At 33.8% G+C, this 13,184-nt stretch overlaps 1 protein-coding gene across 4 annotated transcripts in view; it reads right to left on the reverse strand.

Moving 5' to 3' along the window:
• The window catches only part of POLK (DNA polymerase kappa), a 62,497-nt gene that overhangs the window by 39,026 nt on the left and 10,287 nt on the right, over positions 1-13,184 (reverse strand). For 2 of the 4 annotated variants that reach the window (XM_060009293.1, XM_060009294.1), the window contains exon 2: positions 3,753-3,916. In XM_060009293.1, the coding sequence (XP_059865276.1) occupies positions 3,753-3,908 (156 nt within the window). In that variant the 5' untranslated portion in view covers positions 3,909-3,916. Of the gene's footprint in view, positions 1-3,752; positions 3,917-10,536; positions 10,682-11,489; positions 11,509-13,184 lie in introns of those variants that run through there. The other 2 variants (XM_060009296.1, XM_060009295.1) reach the window with 2 other exon arrangements.

The raw sequence follows: 13,184 nt of genomic DNA on the forward strand, positions 1-13,184 counted from the left end.
TATAATGACAACTATAGGGTTATTTTTTTTGGATTTTTTTTGTTTTTTAATTTTTATTGGGGTGTATATGTTTTTATAGATGTCCTTTTTAGGTTGCAGAAGTTCCCTTCTATTTCAAATTTATTAAGAGTTTTTAGCATGAATGGGTATAGGATTTTGGCAGGTATGATTTTTCTGCATCTATTGACATGACCATGTGTTTTTTGTCCTTAATTCTATTAACATGGTATAGTACATTAATTGATTTTTGGAGGCTAAACCAACCTTGCATTCTTAGGATAAATCCCATTTGGTCATGCTACATAATCTTAATATTTTGTTGGATCCAGTTTGCTAATATTTTGTTGAGGACTTCTACATTTATAAAGATCTATTATCTTCTGCTTGTCTGACTTTAGTATTAAGGGGATACAGGCCTCATAGAAAGAGCTGGGAAGTGTTCCATCCTTCTTTATTTTTTGGAAGAACTTGTGGAGTATTGGTATTATTTCTCTTTTAAATGTCAAATAAAATTCACCAGTGAATACCCAGGAAAAAACCATAATTCAAAAAGACACATGCACCCCAATGTTCATTGCAGCACTATTTACAATAGCCAGGTCATGGAAGCCACCTAAATGCCCACTGACAGATGAATGGATAAAGAAGATGTGGTACATATATACAATGGAATATTACTCAGCCATAAAAAGGAACAAAATTGGGTCATTTGTTGAGACGTGGATGATCTAGAGACTGTCATACAGAGTGAGGTAAGTCAGAAAGGGAAAAACATATATTGTATATTAATGCATGTATGTGGAACCTAGAAAAATGGTACAGATGAACTGGTATGCAGGGCAGAAATTGAGACACAGATGTAGAGAACAAACGTATAGACAACAAGCGGGGAAAGCGGCAGGGTGGTGGTGGTGGTGTGATGAACTGGGTGATTGGGATTGACAGGTATACACTGATGTGTACAAAATGGATGACTAATAAGAACCTGCTGTATAAAAAAAAAAAAAAAATCACCAGTGAAGACATCTTGACCTGATCTCTTTTTTTCCTTTCGGAGGGGGAAGATTTTTAATTACTAATTTAATTTCTTTCCTTTTTATAGGTCTATTTAGATTTTCTGTATCTTCTTAAGTCAGTTTTGGAAAATTGTGAATGTCTAGAAATTTATCCAATTTATTGGGATTTGTTTTAAAATACTCTAATTTCCACCTCCAAAATTCAGTAGGGAGAAGTAAGTGAGAAAGATGAAACAATATTTGTAAAAATGTTGATAATTATTGATGCTGGGTGATGATTACCTGGGATTCACTATACTATTCTAATTTTGGGTATGTTTAAAATTTTCTGATTAAAGTTTTTAAAAAGTAAATTGCTATGGAGTGGCAAGAATTAGAAAATTTCAATTTAAGAAAGATATTTCAGATAAACTCACCCCTCCTCCCTACTAGAGGAATATATATTATATAAAGCATACAAATATATTAATATATAAAATACATAAGTATCTATTCTATGATTGCTACATATTAATATCATACAAAATTTATATGGAAGAGCAAAGATTCAAGAATGCCTAAGATACTCTTGTAAAAGAACAAAGGCCAAAAAAAGAGAACTTGTTCCAACAGATATCAAGACTTTAAAGTATTGTATTTAAGATCATGTTGTACAGTGCAAGAACAGACAAATAATCTATTAGAACAGTAGAAAGCACTGCAGATCAGTAGGAAAGGATGGACTATTTAGTAAATGGTACTGAGACATGAGGAAGAAAGAGGGAATATCTGATAGGGTCATCTAAGATAACTTAAATATTCTATTTCTTAACTTGAAAACTAGGATCATAGGTTTTACTCTTTGTCTTTTAAAAAATTGTTATGATGAAAATTTCAAAGGAGTCTGAAACAGAAAAATATAGAGGTTGCTATAATAAATATATAAAACTATCACTGAGATTTAACAACTGTTAACATTTTGCTTAATTTCCTTCAATGATTTTTTTAAGTGAACTGTTTTAAAGTAAGTTATAGATATAATGACATTTAGCTATTCTATAGAGTATTTTAGCATGCATCTTTAAAAATAAGGCCATTTTCCATAGTAATATGTAATCATAATAACATTTCATAACTAACAAAATTAACAATAATTCCTTAATATTATCTAGTATCCTCCCTATATTCAAATTCCTCTAAATGTTCCAAATGTATTTGTTCCAACCAGGATCCAATCCATATGTTATATGGATTCCTTATTTCATCTCTTATGTTATTTCATCTCTTATGTTATTTCATCTCTTATGAATCCATATGTTATATGGATTCCTTATTTCATCTCTTAATTATCTTTTATTGATACTTTTAAAATTGTATCTACATTTTATATGCTTAAAAAATTATTTTTCCCTCAACTCTTTATTTTAGAATTTCCAAATATTTAAGAGTTGAAAGAAAGAATAGTACAAGGAACACCTATATGTCCTCACCTAGACTGACCAATTGTTGATATCCTGCTACATTCGGTTTCTCTCCCAAATCTTATGTGTGCTTGTGTGCGCACACACACACATACACACACACTCACTCTCTCTTTCTCTCTCCACCCTCTTTTTTTGGCTAAACCATTTGAGAGTAAGTTGGTGCAGTTATCAGCATGCATTTGCTAAGAATAAGGATATTCTCTTAAATTTTACACCTTTCTGCATGGATATTTCATAATACATAAATGAAACCCCCCAAATGGTAGAAAAAACCCATTAAAGAACACTTTTATGATCTTGGAGAAAGTCATATGTAGTTAACTAATTCAAGTACGTAAAAAGAAGCAAACGAAAAACTACTGCACAGGACTAAACTACCATGAGCAAAGTCAAAAGGTAAACAATAATCCAATGGAAAATTGTGCAAAGGGTTAGAAGAGACAGTGTGTAAAAAATACACATATAAGTGGCTTTTAAACATATGAAAAAGATGTACAATCTCACTTTTCATAAGAGAAATATAAATTAATGTGACCCTATGTTACCATAGACTGGCAAATCCAGAAGTATAGTAACACACTACGTTGGTATGGTTGCAGCATGGTAAAACATACTCTCACATATCGGCAGTGGAAATGTAAATTGATACAACTACTATGGAGGGCAATTGCACAATTAATTAAAAACTGCACATGCATATATCCTTTCATGCTATATGTATTTGGTGGAATAATTCCACTTCTGGGAATCTCTCCTATAGTTATATTTGCACATATGTAAAGTTATGAAATACAAGCTTATTCACTATAGTATTGTTTGTAAAAATGGAAGACTAGAAATGACATTATATTCCATCCATAAAGATTCTGACTAGTTCAATAAAGTATAGTACATCCACATACGCAGGCATAAAAAAGAATGAAGATCTCTAGTTTCTTATACAGAAAGACTTCAAAGATATATTAACTGAAATAAAAACAAAAAACCCACAATTGTACTATTCTCCTATTGGGGTGAAAAAAAATGGGTGAAAAAAGAAGATATATGTTATTTTGCTTTAACATGCATACTATGTGCATGTGAAGTAGAAAACTGGATGGCAAAAGCAACAGAAGAGAAGGGAAATTATTCTATATGCGTTGTAGCTTAATAATTTTATATATTAAAATATTTAAAATTATAATTAAAAGGATATTTAAAATACTAATTTTCTTTTAAACAGAAAGTTAAAAAGTTACTAAATTAAAGATATTGAAAGAAAAAAGAAACATACCTTTGTGGCTTCCATTATAATTTTGTTAATTTTCTCTTTATCTAATCCTTCCATTCCGGCTTTATTATCATTAAGTCCCACCCTTAGCAGAAGATCATCTTTGTAATTGTCATTCTTCTCCTTTGTGCTGTCATTCTTCTCCTCTGTGCTATCCATGGTGTAAACTTAAAGTAAAAAAAAAAAGTTAAAGTTAAAATGGCTTTTTTGGGAGAGGGGTGGACATTTAAAAGTTAAAATGATATAGAAATCAGCAAAATAAAAATGACAGTTAAGATTTTTTGGCTACGGAGAAATAATTATTACTCAGATTTTAAAATTATTATCCCAAGATTACCATACTCTTGGAGGGAAGAAAGGAATCAACATTTCCTGCCAACCTATGCTAGCCACTATGCTTGGTGCTTTACACTTGAATTTTACACAGCAGCCCTGAAAGGTAGATATTATTGTTATTATTTTTATTTTTTATTTTTTATTTTTTGCAGTACGCGGGCCTCTCACTGTTGTGGCCTCTCCCGTTGCGGAGCACAGGCTCCGGAAGCGCAGGCCCAGCGGCCATGGCTCACGGGCCCAGCTGCTCTTCAGCATGTGAGATCTTGCCGGACCGGGGCACAAACCCGGGTCCCCTGCATCAGCAGGCGGACTCTCAGCCACTGCGCCACCAGGGAAGCCCAAAGCTAGATATTATTATTCCCAATATAAAGAGAAAAGAAACCTAAGTTTTAGAACATGCCTAGCGACACAAATTTGATAATAAGTGACAACATCTGTGTCCGACAGTTCATGTTTTTCCCATATTAATACACTGTATAAGAAATAAATACAAAATAACAGTTTCCATGCCTAACATTAAGATCAAAAACATTTATTACTTACTGTTTGCAGAGTTCTATTCTTAAATCAGTGAAAAAATATAGGAAGAAATATCTATCTACTTCCAGGAAATCATTACATTTTACAATGTTATGTCACTTCTAAGGTTAATTTCAAATAATAATTCTTTAGTGTCTTTATATAATTCTTTATAATTTACCTTCACATACATTCACTTTTAAAAACAATTATTACAACCATGCAAAGTAGACTTGCTCATTCTCATGTTAGGGAGAAAGAAATTTGAATTTCAGGAAGGTTAAATGAATTGCCCACCACAATGGGTAATTATGATAATAATTGATAATAAGCAATTATGATAATTATCTGATAATATGCAAAAGAACTAGGATTTCAATCCAAGTCTTCTTACTCCAAGTCTAAAGCAGCTACCATGACATCACAGCTACCTCCAATTTGGGCTTCACTTATACTACAAATAAATGGCCAGGTGAATATCTGCCATGAATCTACAACAAATTATGGCAGTGATTTCTCATTTGCATGATTTACAGAGGGTTCACTTATTCTACTCTGCCTTGAGGACCTTCCCTCCCCACCGCTCCCCTCCTCTTCCCTTCCCTTCTTTTCTTTTCTTTCTATTTAACATCCATCACCATATATAGTTGGTTTTTTTTTTGTGTGATGAGAACTTTTAAGATCTACACTCTTAGCAACTTTCAAGTATACAATACAGTATTAACTATAGTCACCAAGCTGTACATCTCCATGACTTATTTTATAATTGAAAGTTTATACCTTTTGATTCCCTTTACCTATTTCCCCCATCCCCCTACCCCTCACCCCTCCCATCCACACCCCATCCCTGCCACTGGCAACCACCAATCTGTTCTGTGAGTTGTTTTTTGTTTTTGTTTTTAGATTCCACATATAAGTGAGGTCATACGGTATCTGAATTTCTCTGACTTATTTCACTTAGCATAATGACCTCAAGAGGACCTTTTCTTGATAGCTGCTTCCATTTTTGACACCAGCAAAGAATAAAATAAATTATGGAAGGAAATTTGAATACTGTGATTATTAGTGACAGTTCCATTAGAACAAAAAAAGTGTATAACACAGTAGTTCTCAAACTTTGTGACACATTAGAGGGATGTCTGGAGGGACCTTAAAACTCCAGATGGCCAGGTTGTATCCCATACCAAATAAATCAGAAATTCTGGGAGTAGGAGCCAGATACCAGTATTTTTAAGAGATGCCCAGATAATTCCAGTGTGTCCTAAAGTATTGGAACCACTAGTGATGTTGTTTCTAGGTACCTAAGGGAATATAGGTTGATTTTCTGTTCTTATCATTTGAATTTTTTTCTCTTCAGCTTTCACATTCAGCCTAATATTATCCTGTATTTTGCCTTATGCTTTAGTAATCCAATAAGTTATCATTTTCTAGTAAAACAGGTGAATGTAATTCATTCATAATTTCCCCAAACCAACACTACTGAAGAGGGAAGAGGCTAAATACAGACATCCTACATTTAAGCTGCCTTGTCCTTTAAATGTTAAAATGTATGAAAGGAAAAGAAACAATTATTGAATGCCTACTACTTCACATATAGTATATTACTTAGCCCCAAAACTCTGAGAATTGGTTTTGGTCCTTAATTGGCGAGAAGAACTGGGCTACCAGCAATACTGGCGCCAGGTAAAGTTGTGAGATAGGTAAAGTTATCTTTGCTGCCTTTTTTTTTTTTTTTGGCCGCACTGAGTGGCTTGTGGGGATATTAGTTCCCCGACCAGGGATCAAACCTGGGCCCTTGGCAGTGAGAGCCCGGATCCCTAACCACTGAACCGCCAGGAAATTCCCACCTTGCTGCCTTGTTGATGCCCCATCACCAGGTAACATATATCCAGTTTCATGGGCACAGACTTACTATCATCTACATGCTAATGACTTGCAAGTTTACAGCTCTAGTCCAAATGCCTGCCTGACATCTCAAATTTAGCAAGTCTGAAATTGACCTTCTCATCTGCCTCCATCCCCCAAACCAGCTCTAATTTCAGCCTTCCTCATCTCAGTTGAGGGCAACTCTAATCCCCTCCAATTGCTCATGCAAAACACCTTGTAGTGATTCTTGACTCTCCTCTTTATCACACCCCACATCCAAACTGTCAGGAAATCCTGTGGGCTCTACTTTCAAAATGCACCCTGAATGTAACCTCCTCTCACTATTTTCACTGCTTTCACACTAGTCTGAACCACCATTATTTCTTGCCTGGATTATTGCAATAGCAATAATCTTAAATAGTCTCCGTTCCTACCCTTGCCCTCCTATAGTCAATTATCAACACAGTAGCCCAACTGATTCTTCTAAATCATGAGTTAGGTCATATCACTCCTCTAATAAATACTGTACAATGGCACCTCATCTCACTCCAGTATAAAACCCCAAATCTTTACAGAATCTGTATCCCTATTACCTGTTACCTGTCTACCCTCATACCTAATACTCTCCCCCTTGCTCACTGCTTTCCAACTTTGCTGTTCCTCAAATCAGCGAGGCACACTCTGACCTGGAGGCCTTTTGCACTGGCTGTTCCTTCCTCCTCGAGGGTTCTTTGGCCAGATATCCTCTTGTCTAAACCCCCTTATCTCCTTCAAGTCTTGGCTTAAATGTCACCTTCTTAATAAGGGCATATCCTGACGTCCCTATTTAAAATTGTAGCCTGATTATCCCTCCTACAACACCCTCTTTCCAATGCCCCACTGCTTTTCATAGTTTACTTACTTATTATGTTTATTGTCTACCTCTCCTGTGAAAATGTAAGTTCCATGAGGGCAGGGAACTTTTTCCCCCACTGATATATACCAAATGCCTCAAACAGTGCTTGGCACAGAGTAGGTGGTCAATAAACATTTGTTAAATCATCAAACTCAGTTTATATCATTTTCTCATTCTTTTATTCACATAGCAAGTTCACATAATCACATTAAAAGATTGGGAGAAAAACTGCTTTTCTGAAGTTAATTTAAAAATACTTTGTTTTCTCTTATTTCAATATTACATATGTAAGGACAAGTATATGAGCTTAACCACTTTTGAATTTATGAGCCTTATTTTCCTATGAAATTTCATGGTTAAATTGGTTTATTAAAGCTTTCAGGACTTCTATTATAATATAAGAATATTTTGAATTTACATATTAGAATGCTTGCTAGGCTCCATTAATATTAAAAAATTCTAGCTGGTATTTCTACTTTGAGAAATTAAGTTACTTTGTTAAATTTAATTTGTTTGATTAATATTTTTCAATTATATCTAAATCTAAGAAAAATCAATGGACAAAGGTAATAAACAACACACTAAGTTTTAGTATACTTGGATCTCTATGAGTTCCTTTTGGTACTATCATTTGTGTTACTATGGTGAGTCTGCTTTTGTTGTTATTGGTTAGTATTTCTGTTACTTTCAAATTTCTAAAATTTCTCATTAGCACTGGTTATCTGTATTCTTCCCATTAGCTCTGAGTTTCTTTATCTAGAAGTCCACAAATTGAAAGGGGGAGCTTCTAGCAGAGATGATCACATAATATAACAAAGTATGATAAATTCCATATTTTTCTGGGAAGTGAGATTTAGTACTACTTCAAATGGCTTTGTACGGACAGCATATAATGGAAGTGCCTAGTATGATGTCTGGTACATGATAAACTCACAATCAATACTTATTATTTATTATTATTATTAAAGCTAAGTCAAATTTCCAGAGCTGTGAAAATCACTAGTCCTACTTTTCTTACTTCGCTCTTTAAGATAAAGAGACTCTAAAAGGGAACAGGGTACACTGTGAGCATCCTTGAGAAAAAGCTAATGTTCACAGATCATATAGATGAATTTTGTTTTGCTTCCAAAGAAGTATTTATCCTACGATTACTGTGCACTCACATATAGTCACATATATAGTCCCAAGGTCTATGAATGGATATAACTGTGACTTACAAACAAAAAATTTTTTTGAGAAAGAGAATAGTCAAACATTTTTATAGTTCAATATTACAGAATACAGTCTGTTAACTTCAATTCAGAAGCTGCACAAACAGTAATGCACAGCTCAAAGGAAAGAACTCTGGGTTCCTGTGGTTTAGCATATTGGTTTAAAAGCACATTTTCTCTGAAAATATTCAAATTCTTCCAGTCTGATTCTACCACAGACTATTCTGGTTACCAGTTTAAAAATGTAAGGGCAACCTCTGTTTTGGTGATAGTAAGAAAGGAAAATTAGAATTTTTCAGAAGGAATTCTAAGAAAGAAGTTTTCTGTGGTAGGGTTCCTCCTCCGTATAAAAACCACACAAAACTATGTAAACAGTATCAAAAGTGCTTAGCATATTGACCAAAGTCACCTGGAATTAATCTACCGGGAAACAGGTAAAATATACTAAGGGTAACAGAGAGAGAGAAGGAGAGGATCAAGCAGGAGGGGAAGGAAGAGGGGAAAGAGGAGGAGGGAAAACTAAACTATAGTAGGGTCCTAGACAGAGCTTGCTTCCTATTTCTAACATACTGTAAATAACCAAACTCAATAACCAGCCCCCCCAGAAAACCTTTATATGTCTTAAGAACAAATATTATTTTTAAATCCCTCAAATGTTCAAATATTTAATGTCTGAACAGATTAAGCACCCAGTACAAAACTTCAGACTGTGATTAAATGTTCTTTTTACAATCTACACTTAAATACAGTGAATGTATCAAATTAAGAATATTACTCTAATTTTAATGTAGTAATTTCCAAATTAATGCCTGACCTAAAGTTTTCTTTCTCATTTCTTATAAAAAAGTTTTTTAAATTTTCAAAAAAATTAAAAAATCACAACCCCAAGACTTTAACAGATTAATTTGTTAACATGTTCCTCTCCAATTATTTTACACACACATATATGAACATATATACTCAAACTGCATGCCTACAATTTTTTAAAGAAATTAACATTTAAAAAATAAATTTATTTATTTAATTTATTTTTAGCTGTGTTGGGTCTTCATTGCTGTGCACAGGCTTTCTCTAGTTGCAGTGAGCGGCGGCTACTCTTCGTTGCGTCACACGGGCTTCTCATTGCGGTAGCTTCTCTTGCTGTGGAGCATGGGCTATAGATGCACAGACTTCAGTAGCCGTGGCACACGGGCTCAGTAGTTGTGGCTCGCAGGCTCTAGAGCCCAGGCTCAGTAGTTGTGGCACACGGGCTTAGTTGCTCCGCGGCACATGGGATCTTCCTGGACCAGGGCTTGAACCTGTATCCCCTGCGTTGGCAGGCGGATTCTTAGCCACTGTGCCACCAGGGAAGTCTCTACAATTTCTATATGATGGGAGTTAAAGCACAGAGGCACCTCTGTATTTTTAGCTTTAGTTTTTTATATCTTTGCAAAATAAGATGTACAAAAATTTCAAAATTATTTGAGATAGGATTATCTGCAATATTTAAAAATTTATATGTATCACTGAGAGAAATAACAGAAATTATGTAACCCCACAGATCTTAAACCAAGGGGATGTATGCTAAAAGAAAACTTAAGTTGGGAGTTCCCTGGCGGTCCAGTGGTTAGGACTTGGCGCTTTCACTGCTGTCCCCTGGGTTCAATCCCTGGTTCAGGAACTAAGATCCCATAAGCCACATGGCTTGGCCAAAAAAACCCTCAACCTTTCACCAAGGATTTAAGGTCTATTCTTTAAGAGAGAACCATGCATATATTCTCTTCAATTGTCTTTTTCCTTCCTGAGTTGCCTATTAATTTAATTTATTTCAAAGATGAATGAGACAGAAGGCAGTCAAAAACCCTACACTCTACATAATCCTACAGATGTATAACATTCGCACTTAGAGAATAATAAATTGAAATTATCTGCTTCTTAGTACAGAATGAAATATATCCTGATACAAAACACATTAACTAACATCAGTTCAGGGACTTCCTTGGCAGTCCAGTGGTTAAGGCTCCACACTTCCAATGCAGGGGGCACAGGTTTGATCCCTGGTTGGAGAACTAAGAGCCCACATGCTGCGTGGTGTGGCCAAAAAAAAAAAAAAAAAAAAAAATCAGTTCAAAGGTAAATTCCCAAAGCTCAGTTTATACATTCCTATTCTGATGATGAGTTGCATATTTTGTAAAAAGTCTTCCAGGTTCTTTAACAAGGAAAACTTTGTTTATACTCACACAAAGGAGGTAGGCCAAGAGGTTCTTTCGTTGGGTGTTAGATCAAGTCAGCAAAAATATTTACTTTTGTAGACGTGATACCAAACAGATTAATTGTTTTAGTTGAGGTATATAGTAAAGCACACAAACCTTAAGGGATAGTTGAATACATATGGTCTTAGAAAAGGAGGAAAAGATTCTCTTGTGGTACCATTTTGGGTACTGTAGTAACTTTTAAAATTCTACAATCTCAAATGTTACCATTTTAATATAGAATTGCATAAGAAGCCAGGATAATAAGGGAAGGTTACACCACTAGTAGGAAATTTCAACTATTATATTATCACTATACTATCTCCTATATTATTAGAAGGAAAATATTTAATAAGGTCAGAAAGAGTTGTACAGGATATTTTATTTTCCTGTCCTGGGAAAATGATCATTTCAATTACCTCCTCTGCCAAATGGCTCCAATTTTTTCTGAGCCCTAATCTTGATTCACTGCTGATTTCTTAAACTTCTCATAGCTCTAACAGTCTACGGCAGGAGTTTAAAATATTTTTAGCAACGTAACCCTTTCACATGAAATCTCAAACTTTTCCTTAAATCTTTGTTCTACAAATGCTGTACAGCTCTCTTATAATTTCTTCATATATATTCTATCACTAAAGTAAAAGAATAGGTAGCCTAAAGAAAAGGAAAAGTTAATAATAACCTTCATTTCTTTGGTTCTCCTGATTCCTTAGAAATACCTGTGTGAACACTGATATATACTGAAATTGTTACCAACTCCAAGACTGAACTAACAGTTTTCAGCTGACTATTGTTTACTATTGATGAATTTTAAAAGATGGTTTCCATAAGAAGTCAGGCTCTAAAAATCATTATTATTATGTTTTCTTCCTGGTCTTATACATGCCTGAAAACCAGAAACAAAAAATTAAATTAAACATCCAGAAAATCTGCCAATCATAGGAAAAAAAATTAGTAAGAAGTTGTGATTTTGTAGTAGTTAACCCAAAATGATTTAAAATATATCCACATGCCTCCCCCCCACCCTAATAAATAAAAAACTCCATAAATATCTGACTTTTGTTCAGATTATACTCTGTTAAAAGAACTTTGGTTTTAAAAATTAACAACCTATTTGTAAATTATTACTAACATAGTTATGAAAATACATTTAAATAGACATGACATAGAAGAGCACCTGATAACAAAGGATCTGGAATTTATATTAAATTAGCAAAAATAATTATTCTTGATGAGATGATCTCTTTCAGGGTTATATGCTATAAGTGGGGGGGTAATAATGATTTGGTTTTAGTGATACTAAATTTGTTTTGAAGCATCAACTAACATTAAAGGAAGGTTTGTGAAAGGAGCATAAATTAAAAAACCCTTGCAAAACACTGAGCTAGAATAATTTATTAAACTATAGAATTTGGTTCTTTAGTTTCTCATGAATTTTAACGGTGCTTAGTGATTTTTCTCCTGGGCCTTGTTAATTGCAATTCCTACAACTTCCCTTCAATCATCAACCAACTAAACTTATTCCATTAATCCATATATACTGAACACTCACTATGTGACAGGTAATTTTAAAGCTTTACTTGCTCTTTAATAATAATGTAACTGTTAAAAACATATCAATAGTTTTATTACTTATTTTTGTCTATATTTTGAAAGTCTAGCATTATTGTCTACATTCTTAGACATACATTTCTGTATGCTAGAAAATAATGAATCTATGAAAGATGTCGTATATATCTCATTTTTACAGCACCTTAATCAGGATCATCATATAGCAAGTTCTTTAATAAATACTTTAAATGAAGATGAAGATAACTGTATATTAATAAACTATATCACCATAACAGCATGCATATTCCATAATAATATTTTTCACCTTACTTGACTGAGAAGAGGACCTGAAATTACAGTAAAAGTGAAACAATGAAAGGGGTGGGGAGAAAAACAGAAAGCAAACACATTTACAAAATAACTATCATGAGGATTCTACCAGTACTTAAGAATACCACAATGCTCTATATAGTATGGCTTTAACATATTAACAAAATAATTTTTCAATGTAATTTCTCAATGTAATGAAAAGACATTAAAAGTTAGAGACTCAAAAGCTTGGGGAGAAAAACAGAAAGAAAATGTATACATGCAGAGAGTGCACACTAATATCCCTGTTCATCTATTACATATGTACACTATGTACTTTTTAGACTAAAGTATTTTTTACTGTTATAGTGAAACCTATTAAATGACAACTACCCCTAACAAGTTTTTAACCCACAAAACCAAATAGATATAAATAAAAGATAATGAAATACAATTTCAATTTTATTCAACAGTAAGAAAGAATAATTCTGCTTAGAACGTGCCTGACTTGGCTTTC

This window comes from Delphinus delphis, chromosome 3 (genome assembly GCF_949987515.2).
Source record: "Delphinus delphis chromosome 3, mDelDel1.2, whole genome shotgun sequence".
NCBI classification, from domain to species: Eukaryota; Metazoa; Chordata; class Mammalia; order Artiodactyla; family Delphinidae; genus Delphinus; species Delphinus delphis.